At 38.6% G+C, this 12,304-nt stretch overlaps 1 protein-coding gene across 2 annotated transcripts in view; it reads left to right on the top strand.

Moving 5' to 3' along the window:
- LOC119073432 (protein crumbs) overlaps nt 1-10,341 on the top strand; it is a 30,960-nt gene extending 20,619 nt beyond the window's left edge. The window contains exons 6-15 of one of the 2 annotated variants that reach the window (XM_037178912.1): nt 34-224; nt 283-436; nt 504-1,283; nt 1,390-2,319; nt 2,397-3,589; nt 3,648-4,029; nt 4,096-4,465; nt 4,528-4,696; nt 5,495-5,614; nt 7,197-10,341. In XM_037178912.1, the coding sequence (XP_037034807.1) occupies nt 34-224; nt 283-436; nt 504-1,283; nt 1,390-2,319; nt 2,397-3,589; nt 3,648-4,029; nt 4,096-4,465; nt 4,528-4,696; nt 5,495-5,614; nt 7,197-7,430 (4,523 nt within the window). In that variant the 3' untranslated portion in view covers nt 7,431-10,341. The remainder of the gene's footprint in view (nt 1-33; nt 225-282; nt 437-503; nt 1,284-1,389; nt 2,320-2,396; nt 3,590-3,647; nt 4,030-4,095; nt 4,466-4,527; nt 4,697-5,494; nt 5,615-7,196) is intronic. The other variant, XM_037178921.1, reaches the window with a different exon arrangement.
- Nucleotides 10,342-12,304: the final 1,963 nt, after the last annotated feature.

Here is a 12,304-nt window from a genome sequence, read left to right as displayed (position 1 = left end):
CGATTGTTAATCGGTTTTTCGGTGTATTGTTAGGAACTCTCTGCGAAACCGATATTGACGAATGTAGCATCACGAGCGGCATCTGTGGCCATGGTATCTGTGTCAATCAACCGGGATCTTTTAAATGCTATTGCGAACCGGGTTTTACGGGTCTGCTATGTGATGTGGATGTGGATGAATGTCTGAGTCATCCATGCAAGAATAACGCTACGTGCATCAATAAGGTAATGTCGTGGTGAAATCGGAGTTATGTGGTGTGCTGACGACGTTAATTTTCTGTAGATTAATGACTATGAGTGCTCCTGTCCGTTGGGTTACAGTGGTAAAGATTGCAGCCTCGATATAGACGAATGTGCCAGTAATCCATGCTTCAAGGGTTCCACTTGTATCGATCTGGTGGCTTCATATACCTGCATGTGCATACCTGGAATGACCGGTAAGTCGATGATTTCCTTTCCATTTGTATCGAGTCTCAACTTTCTTCTGTTGTTTCCATTCCGCAGGCCCTAGATGCGACATCGACATCGATGATTGTGAATCGCAACCGTGTCTGAACCGCGGTCAGTGCAAAGACGAACTCGGTGGATTCACGTGCAATTGCACGGGAACTGGATTCACCGGCACCAATTGCGAAGTTAATATCGACGAATGTATCACGATGCCGTGCGAAAATGGTGCCACTTGTGTCGATTTGGTGAATGACTACGAATGTCGATGCTACGACGGTTATGACGGGAAGAATTGTGAGCACGACATCGATGAGTGTGAAAGTGCGCCGTGTCAATACAACGGAGAGTGTCTGGAGCGATCGAATAAAACGCTGTACACGTTGCCGGACCGATTCACCACGATGCCGGCGATATTCTCGCAACCATTCACCTACGAAAATGCGAGCGGTTACGAATGCGTCTGTGTGCAGGGCATTATCGGGAAAAATTGTGAAATCAATGTGAACGAATGTGAAGACGATCCGTGCAAGCACGGAAGTTGTGTGGATGGTGTCGGTACGTTCACTTGTGACTGTGATGACGGTTATGAAGGCAAACTTTGTGAAACGGAAATCGATGAATGTGAGCGATACCAACCGTGCGTCAATGGGAAATGTTACGACAAGATCGGCTATTATGTGTGCAAGTGTGATCCACTTTGGGGTGGTAAAAATTGTTCGGTCGAATTGATCGGATGTCTGGATCAACCGTGTAGAAATAATGGCCAATGTAGTCCGTCACTGGAAAACGAAACGGTGCACAATTTCAATTGTACCTGCGTGGATGGCTACCAAGGTATGTTGGATTTCTATTCTTTGTGGTATTGAAGATTCTTTCACGTCCACCCTATCTTGCTAAGACATTTAGATTGTCCATTCCTGAATCCTAATTTTCGTTCCAGGCGATCGATGCGAACAAGAAACAACTCTGTCGCTAGCAGCCAACAGTTTAGTGATTGTAAACACAAGCAGATCCGAAGGCTACGACATTTATCTCAGATTCAAGACAACATTGCCGAACGGGATACTGGTGTTCGGTAGTGGCTACAACAGTTACATTCTCGAACTGGTGAATGGTCGATTGAATCTGCATTCGTCGCTGCTTAATAAATGGGAAGGTGTGTTCATCGGTTCGGGACTGAACAACAGCAAATGGCACAAGGTATTCGTGGCCATCAATTCGACACATTTACTGTTATCGGCCAACGAAGAGACGACCATTTATCCGATTAATTCGTACGATTCCGGACTATCGAACGTTAGTTACACATCGTTCCCGGTGACATATTTAGGAGGAACTATTCCGCATCTCAGTTCATATTTGCGACACTTAACCCATGCTCCGTCAAGTTTTGTTGGATGCATGCAAGATGTGGTTATCAATGGGCACTGGATTTTCCCGCATGAAATCAATGCGAATCAGTCTCTCATCAACGTCGAGGCTGGTTGTCCGCGTCAAGAACAATGTGATCCAAATCCGTGCCATTCCAATGGACAATGCATCGATTTGTGGCATACGTTCTCGTGTGCCTGCCCTCGACCGCATCTGGGACACACATGCCAGTACAACATAACGGCGGCGACATTTGGTCATGAAAATACGACACATTCAACAGTTGTGGTGAACGTTGACGAGGCAGCCCAGCGAACGGTTCGATCAGTTTTCGATATTTCCATGTTCATCAAGACGCGACAGTCAACGGGAGAAGTGTTTTATTTGGGAAGCAATCCGAAGAAGTCTAACGGCAGTCAATCGTTTGTGTCGGCCAAATTGAATGGAGGAGAATTGTTGATTAAAATCCAATTGAATGGAGCGCCTGAAGAGCAACCAGGTGAGTTACAACGACAAAAATTTGTCTTTCCGTGCGGCAGTTCCGATCACAATAATTGTTTTTTGTTCCTTTTGCAGTCGGTGGCAATCGATTGGACAACGGTTACACTCATCTGATTCAGGTTGTGCGCAATCATACCCTAGTCCAGGTGAAAATCAACGGAACCGAAAACTTCCGGAAAACCCTTTCATCACTCGGCCAATTAGATGCTGACGTACTTTATCTCGGTGGACCACCGCCATCTTTTGATGGATCCGAATTGCCACTCACCAAAGAAGAACAAGACAAAATCTACTTCAAAGGCATCATACAGGATGTGCAAGTTTCCAACGGCTCGTTTCCTATGTCAGTCGAGTTATTCCCGATCAACGAACCAGATATCGTTTTGCCGATGTCATTCGGCGAAGTTCTTCTCGACGATTCGTCAATTCTGCGAGGAGAAGTGAGCGATGATTTGTGTCGATTGGAACCGTGTGGTCATAGTGCTGTCTGTATGAATACTTGGAACGATTTCGTTTGCATTTGCCCGCGAGGTTACAAGGGCAAATATTGTCAAGACATTCAATTTTGCGAATTGAATCAATGTCCCGGCGAAGGTGTCTGCCAGAATTTAGATGATGGTTACGAGTGCTTGACGAACATGACATTCCAAGGTAATGAAATGTCGCCACTGTCGTTCGTTTTCCATCAGAAGGATGAAAATACGCCGCTTGGGAAGCTGTCACAATCCGTTGTCGAGGTATCCTATCGCACGAAAACTGGCGGAACTTTGTTTTACGTCCAGGAGGGTGAAATGTACTTTGAAATTGCCGTGTACAAGGATCAAGTTACTGTGCAATGGAGACTGTCGGACAAGGAACTACCAGAAACTCGACGATTCCATAAAGAGAATTCCATGTTCGGCTGGGAGACGATTCACATTCGAGTGCTGGATGACATGATCGAGGGTGGTTTTATGGGATGGCAAGACAGCATCGATCCACAACCGTCATTCATGGTTCCAGTCGACCAGAATATGTTTTCCGATCTGTTATCTGGAAAGTATTTGGTTTATTTGGGTGGTATGCCACAAGTGGAAAGCAATCACATTCCGAAAGGCATCAACAACGGGGCAGTGTTCAAGGGATGTTTGGGCGAGGTACGAGTCAATGGATTCTTATTGCCATACTTTACACAAGCGGAAGTTTATCCAGAGACGTTACCGCCACGACCACATTTCCGTTTGAATAGTTCGAAGCCGGAAGAGGGTTGCATCCTATGCTTTCAGCAGGTGAGTCGCATTGAGTCAGACAAATTAAAATTTAGTTTGAAACTCAAAATCTGTCTAGGACTGCCAAAATGGTGGCATCTGCAACAGTCCATCCGACAATTATGCATGCGAGTGCCCAGCTGGCTACGAATCAGATGACTGCTCACACAATATCGACGAGTGTCTGACCGCAGAGTGTAAGAACAATTCGACGTGCATTGATTTGATCGCCGAGTATACGTGCCAATGCGTGCCCGGATTCACCGGAAAGTACTGCGAGAGTGAGATAAATGAGTGCGAAAGCAACCCATGCCACAACGGTGGCGTTTGTACGGATCTGTTAGCTACATATTCGTGTGATTGTACAGAAGATTATGCGGGACCACAGTGTGATATTTTGAAGCAAGTGACGTGCGATAATCAACCATGTCACATCGGAGCACTTTGCGTTGATGGTTTCAGTAAGTCGTTTCTCGTCGACTATCACCAACACCCATCTAATTTCCCGTTTTTCTTCATTTTATCAGACGCTACGACCGGTAACAATTTCACATGTACGTGCAGTACAGGATATCAAGGACCGCTCTGTGACGAACCGTTTTGCAAAGTGGAACCATGCCAGAACGGCGGATTCTGTTTCACAGATGATGAGACGCCATCGTGCAAATGTAGCATCGGCTACACGGGCATCTACTGCGAAACGGATATCAACGAGTGCGAAACCAATCCATGCCAGAACGGTGGCACCTGTATCGACATGATTGGTATGTACAAATGTCAGTGCCTGGGAACGGGATTCGAAGGTAAGAATTGCGAAAATGACATCGACGAGTGCACGGTCAACCGAATTAGATGCGGCGACAAGGGTTTCTGTGTGAACACGCCGGGATCGTTTAGGTGAGGAGCTAAGGCCTGGTTTTTTTTTGCTTCGTTGAAAAATAATCCAAAATTTCCGACAGATGCAACTGCGAAGAGGGTCTATGTGGACCGGAATGCAGACTGGAGAATCCGTGCATTTTGAATGAAGTGTGTATGAATGACGGAGTGTGCATTGAAGACTGCGGTGAAGAGCCGGACTACATGTGTAATTGTACCAGCGATTACGTGGGGAAAAATTGTACATTAATGGTGAGTACGGTGGATGCGCAGTGAATGGAATTTTTGGGGCTGTTTTAATGTGCAGTTTAGTGTTTGATCGTTTCAACGGTGCGAAGGGTTTTGATCGTTTGTTGTGTTTTTCTTTCTTAACACTTCAAACGACTATGCCATCAGCTTGACTTTAACCGGAAAGCTTTGAGAGATTTCAAAGAAATTGGTCAAGATCTGACAGTTATATCATGTCCTAGAAATTATGAGATTTTCAAGCTGAATATTTTTAAAACTTTTTGTTGATCTTTGCTCTGGTTTCTTTAATCATTTCTACAAACAAAGAACTGTCCGAACCGGCTATTTCACTGCAATTCTTTCGATGTCTTGTATTATAACTTGAGAGGAACATTACACAACACACCAGAGCCAATTTTTGAGAAAATAATTTCTTGATTTTTTCGAATTTTCTTAAAATCTTTCTGAATTTCTGGAAAAACATTTTCAAGAAAATTTCGGTAAAATTAAGAAAATGTTTTCCCAGCAATGGGCATTGTACAAAACTGATGATCATACCCTGCGTATCATTGAGATGTTGAATGAATTTGGCTAACGATTTCTTTTTAGCAACATTTTGAGATGCATTTGCCCGCAAAATTAAGTTAGAAATTTAATTATTTTCTTCAAACTTAATTTTCTTGGACTGTACCATAAGCATACCATCTACTGACACTTTCCAGCACACAGTTTCTTTTCTAGCACAAAACACACCGCCTACATTGCTAACACACAAAACACTAAAACACTTTCTTCCTTTTATGCTTCTATCCTATCTTATAGACAAATGTCGTTGACACAGACTCATTTTCATATTTCGGAAATTGGTATTCCATTCCATCTAAGCTATGGCATTTTTCTTTCACTCTATTTTCATCCTCAAACACATCATCTTCATCGTATGTATGTTTCGTTACTTTTATTATTTTATCGTAAAGCCGAAAACCTTTTTTTTTTGCTTTTTGCATGCTAAATTGTTGGTATATAGGACTGTCATGCTTTAATGTTCGTTGTTTTGACGCGCGGTAGAAGTTTGTAGTTCGAGGCGGAGACGAGAAATATAATCGAAACGTCAAAACAACAAATTTTCGAGCAAGAAAGTACAATATTTGTCACGATTGTGGCCAGAAAATGTCTAAGACCCGAGTGGTTATCGAATCGAGTGAGGGACTGTTATTATTGGGAATTTTTATTGACTGAAAATTACCGAAATTTATCAAAATTTACTGAATTTGCAGAAACTTTTGATAAATTTTCGATAAATTTTAGGCAACTTTGAACAATTTTAAGGAGTTTTATGAAATACAATTCCCAACAATAGTTCCCTGCCTCGAGGAAATGATATCACGCATTTAGAAGCAAATACAATACAGGAATAACACATTTTCCAGCCACATGCGTGAAAAATTATTTTGTGTTCTTTGGTTACGAAAAGTGGTCTTTTTTGTGATGAACTGTGATACTCTTCGAAACTAATGTTGAAATAAAATTCAATTTTAAACTCGTGCCAAAATGAAATCTATTTCGACACTAGTGACGAAAACACGACGTTTTTAGTCGATCCTCTTCGTAACCAAACTTAACTACAATAAATCTTGCTTGAAGTATTGCTAAAGTCGCCCTTGGTAATCTTCTTGGCAATCACATAATGTGATTACATTAAAATTTCGACGACACGAGTACCGACGACTGCCTAAAAATTGGCGACTTCCTGGAGTAATAATGTGGAATTGAATTGAAAAATAAAATTTTCGTTGGTGGGTTAAGCGTGCCTGACAAGTTGAAAATTTGATATGTCAGGGACGCTAAACCAGGCTAACGAAAATTTTGTTTTTCAATTCAATTCTACATTTGGCTCCAATAGCTTCAACCTGATACCAATTTGGATTTAATACGATGTGCGGTTGGCGAGATATACACTAGGCCTACCCCTAAGAGTAATTATACCTAGAGAGGAAATTTCGAACAAAATTACTTAAAATACGTGGTCCAACATGAAATACGATATGTTTATTGGTATGTGTGTTTGCCCTCTTAATTAAGAGGGCAAATTGAACTATCAAAAGCGAAACAGCGTCAGCGTATACGTGGATTGGTGTAAAATTATACGAAATGTGTATCATATACAAACTGATGTTGGGACCACATTTCGTCGTAAAAATTTCCTCTCTAGTTATAATTACTCTAAGGCCTACCCCCGTTCTAGCCCTTCTAGCGCTAACAAAAGTCGTAGACCAATGTTGTTCGTATCGGATACGATAACAATTTGGGATAGGTCGCCTTTTGAGATGAAGAAACAGCGAGCCGAAACGACAACTTGCTGAAAAAATATTGAGTTCATGTAGAAACGTTTACTAATTACTACTTCTTCAGAAACTCGACGCTTCTCCGAAAAATCGTCGATACTCATGTCGTCGAGTTTTTAGTGCCATCTTTTAGTGATACAAACACTCGAGTAAAATTTCAATTTCATTTCGATACACAGGCCTCGCTCAGAGACGACGAGGGCATAACACCAACCGATATAGCGATAATTGTCGTACCAATTGTGATTGGTATTCTGATAATTGGTGGCATATTCCTGGGCGCATTTTTGATGATGGCTCGTAATAAACGGGCCACAAGAGGAACGTACAGTCCGAGTGCTCAAGAATATTGTAATCCCCGATTGGAAATGGACAATGTGCTCAAACCACCGCCGGAAGAGCGACTCATTTAGTGATTAAAATAGAAATTAAGATAGGGAAAACGACAAAAAACGAACCGAAAACATTCGATTTCACATTCCAAGTTTTTTTTTTAATTTATTGAAATTTTTCGTTTTGTTTTCAATTGAAAAACGAAATGAATTTGCATGAGTATCGATCGTGCTGAAGATGATCCCGTAACCAACAGAAAAAAGTAAAGAAAAATCAAAATGACACATAATTTATAAGTGATGTACGTGTTGCCTTTTACGAAAATTACTTAAATCGTTAGTAGTATAGCTAGACAATATCGAAAAAACATTGAAAAAAAAGAGAAAGAAAAAATTGATTTTTGTGATATTTTAATTGTAATGAAAAAGCATGAGGAAAAAGAAATAATGAAAATTGGGAAATCGTGTCCGACATGGACCATCCCAATTAATTGTATTAAATGGAAGCATTTTGTATTACCCTACCCCCTTTTACACACAATTCACTAGCAAATAATTTTAGATTTGTAAGAACTCATCGCTAACAAATTACCTTGACCGTAAACGATTGTTAGAATGAAATATACAGAAAAAGGAAACTCGATCGGTCGCTGAATGATTGGGTTAATCGACTTGAACAAATAAATTTATTGTTAACAGGTGGCCTTAACTAAAAGTAAATCTAGGAACCGATCCTGACCAGAAAAAACGTAGACATTATTTGATCTGAGCCTGAACCTCATATGGGACATTCCAGATAATTTGTGATTTTTCGAAAGACAATTAAACCCCACCAAATTTGTGATTCAGTTTTCTTCAGTTAGTCAACACTTTTTTTTTTGCTGAAAGCAAAAAATAGAAAATTTCGAATGGAATCTAAGGGCTTTTGGAATAGTTTACAGAATTTTGAAAACCGACACATTTTATGTTATTTTGTGTTGCACATAAGTTTCTGATTTCTCCGTTTAAAAATACAATTCACAAAAAACCATAAAACAGAAAATGTGTCGGTCTATAAAATTCTATGCGTGTAGACGCGGTAACGCCAATGAATGTAGCAAGAACAGATAACAGCGCAAAAAGTTGCGACGCAAACGATGAACGAAGAGCAATTCAATTCAGATAAAAAAGGTTCTTTCAATTGGCGATAGTTTACAAAAGTTAGGCTTCGAATCTTATCAACTATTCTACGAGCGAATGTTTATTGTCAACTCCAAACTTTATAGCTACGAAAATTATGAACGGATGTCTCGACTACGCAAATTTACATAGCTAGAGATAATCTCAACATACCCATCCTTACCCTCGAAAAAATTAAATTTTTTGATAACATCTTAATGAGATAATGAGTACATAGGATGCTCAAAATATCCGTTTTGTCAGCAAATTTCATATCAAAAATGTCACAAATTCGCAACTAATTCTGGAATGTCCCTTATGATCAATTTTGACTTGATCTGGAAAATAGGAACCTGTCAAGATTACCCGAAAAATGTGCATGAAAATTTCAGTTCGCCAGGTTCGATTGACGATTGACCTTGGTGGGCCTATTACTTGAACCAAATCCACGATCAAAACAAAATTGTGAAGCATATTGCTCTTAGAACTTTTTGGGTGGAATTTCGTGGAAAGTATAATTTCCGAATTTTTTCTATTAAAAACAACGAACATAAAATTTTAACAAAACGAAAGACGACAGCCCCATAATTATCCTACTATTGACTATTGAAACTTCCACTCCCTGTAATCGAATGTAAAACGTAACCATAATGCGTACGGAGAAAGAATTAATTCTGAAAATTCCTTAAAATTCTTGGAAATTTATAAATTCTCTTGAAATCCGTAAAAATTAGTGCACCTCTGTCTAAAATGTTTATTTTGACGATTTGGAAGTTATGTACAGAGCGTGGAACGTGGTAATAAAAAAGGTAGTCGATCAGTAGCGGAAATACACACCATCACACAATGCCTCAAGTGGATAAATACCGAACTGTTGTCAATTAACAGGGCAATGATTCTCATACGTTCGTAACTTCAAGAATTCGTAATTTCGACAGTTATGAGATTTTATACAGGCAACTGTCAAATCACGAAATTTTAGAGTTACTAATTTATGAGAATCGAGGCCCAGAATTGAAATACTTGGCGTTTGTCGAAGTTATGTCGTTGTCGTCCCATTCAAGGAAAGATGAAATGAAATAGATTGTGGAAATTGTTATCGCCACTACCGCAAAAATCAGCGATGGCACTGCCTTCGAGTCGGTCTTTTGAGATACGAAATTTAAAAATCAAAATCATTTGTTTGGAAATTAAATTTTTGATCAATGTGGTCCATGGAAATATTGTTCGATGAAGTGACAGAAGTGACCGACTTGCCGACAGCGTCAATCATTGAAAGTCCAGTGGAATAGTGCTCAAATCCAAAATCTATAGAAAAATTGGTTTTGATACCCGAAAAATCGTTCAGCATCATTCTCGAGTTGGCTCAATTTTTTAAAGACAGTCTTGTGTAGTCGTCTGTTAATTACGCCCTTTTTTAAACAAATAATTTAACCGTCCAAATGAAGTGAGCTTATTTTGTGTATAAAATAGTTATACGTTCGAACATAAATTGTAACGGTTCAATCCAAAACGGATGTTGTAAGCAAGACACTTTTCTTTTTGTACATAAAATATTTTTTTTTTACTTTGCCTGATGTAAATTATCATTTTTCACCTCAACAGAGTATAAATATAACTATTACAAATAATAATCTGCGTAAAAACTAATGAATAATTACGTAACTGTATACAGAAGGGCCTTTAATTATTATGTTCAATTACACAAATGTACTTAAACGAGAAATTTTATTCATTTTATGGTACCGATCCGATGGAAATGTAATTATTTATAATAAATGTCGCATTCTCAAATCAATCCCTATTGGAATATGGAATAATAAAAAGTTTAAAACGAAAAAAAATAATAATTGAGAATTGACACCCAAGACTAAAAAAGGCTGGACTTAAATTCAAAAGTATCAAGTTCTCTAAAATGCAAATAAATAAAAATTGAACTTAGTCTTTTAAGATTTATTTTAACAAATATAAAATTATTTTCTAATTAAATTAAAATGTACAGACTGATGTGACAGAATAAAATATATTTTAAATATAAAATTAGGAACTGGAAAAAAATCGAAAGTTCTTTATACTCACTAGACCACAGTTTTGCATGACAAGCAGAGATGGGAAATTACCGGTAATTTATTTATTGTCGATAATATTACGTAATATTACGGTAATATTACGTAACATTGGGTAATATTACCGAAATCTTAAATTACCAATATTACCGATGTTTCGGTAATATTACGTAATTTACCAATACAAAATTGTAACAATTCGATATTTTACTATCAGACTCATACGAAAGTTGAATATTATTCAGCAATATGTCCTTTGCGAAAATTATCCTTTATGCGGTGGACTATTTTCTGTTCATTTTTCGTGAATTTTACGTGAAACTCAACTTTCGCATGTGTCACACGGTAAACCAGTACCTTCGATACTGCTACATAATTGATTGCTTATGAAACAACTTTGTGATACTCGGAAACTCACTCGTGTGTTTTTGAGCAACTTGTTTGATTGACTCTACATTTGTCAAAAAGACAGTAACCGGAGCTTGTTGCTGGAAAACACCTTTATCACATAAAAGAATTACTTTCTCAGCATTAAGTAAACTACTATTACATGCGTCACTTTGAGCTTTCCTCAGTATAGTATAGTTTTACTGAACAAGACAATAGGTAAAAATGAATGAATTACATTAGCAGCATGGAGACTACTATTACATGCTTCACTTTGAGCTTTGTTGAGTAAAGTATAGTTTGACTGAACAAGAATGTGGAATCTTACTTCTTGCGTAGATGTTTCCAAATGTTTGTTTCGACTATTCAGATAACCAAACTCGTATTCGGCTAGTTTAAGAAGGGGTACACGAGTCGAAAGACTTGGAAGCACTTGTGTTACGTTATCACGCTAGATTGTATGTCGCTACCACAATATTCAACGATGGCAGTGCCGGAAACTCGGTCTTTTAGGATACGAAATTTGAAATGAAATTTCATTTGCTAACAAATTTCAGTTTTCGATCTAAGCCCGTGTTCTTATGAAGTGGCAGAAGACCGAGTTGCCGACGGCGTCATTCAATGACAACTCTGAGAGAAATCGTAAAAATCCACGCTCTTTTAATTATCAATTTCGGTTGAAGCTCATTCAAATGTGTATACTACTCGACTGTTTTTGAACAAGTTGTTTAACTAGGCTGAACTAGGCCTAACTAAAACAAAATTATACGATAAAATACACTTGAATTTGGTAAAAACGAGTAATTTTTGTTGAAAATGATTAAAATTTACAATATGTTAACTGATTTTTGGTAATATTACGTAACTTACGTAATATTACCGAGGCTTTAAATTACCAATATTACCGAGCTTCGGGTAATATTACGTAATTTTACGTAATATTACCGGGTAATATTACACGGTAATATTACGGGCCCATCTCTGATGACAAGTCATGGTGGCCCTTGCTGTCAACAACAAACTCAACGAAGCATTTCACATATTTGACAACCTACTCGTAAAGCGGAAACAATTTTCGCTGATTTAGTGTCAAACAGTAAATCCAACTGACTAGACGGGGTAGTCTGCAGTCAATTTGAAGAATCTTCGTGAACCAAATGTTGATTTTTTTAAATCTTCATTTGTAGGACATGCACGGAGGCTACTATCGTACCCATTGTGCTTACTATTGTCTTCGCAGCACTGTTGTTTCGACGAATCTTCCTGTACTAGGTCCCACCTTTTGGGCGGATCAGGTCCCTTGACTGCCAATTTTTTTAATATATTTTTAATCAATTTCATTTT

Source organism: Bradysia coprophila, chromosome II (assembly GCF_014529535.1).
Source record: "Bradysia coprophila strain Holo2 chromosome II, BU_Bcop_v1, whole genome shotgun sequence".
Lineage (NCBI taxonomy): Eukaryota > Metazoa > Arthropoda > Insecta > Diptera > Sciaridae > Bradysia > Bradysia coprophila.
The sequence above is the reverse complement of the archived record's forward strand: the minus strand, read 5'-3'. Positions and strand labels throughout refer to the sequence as shown.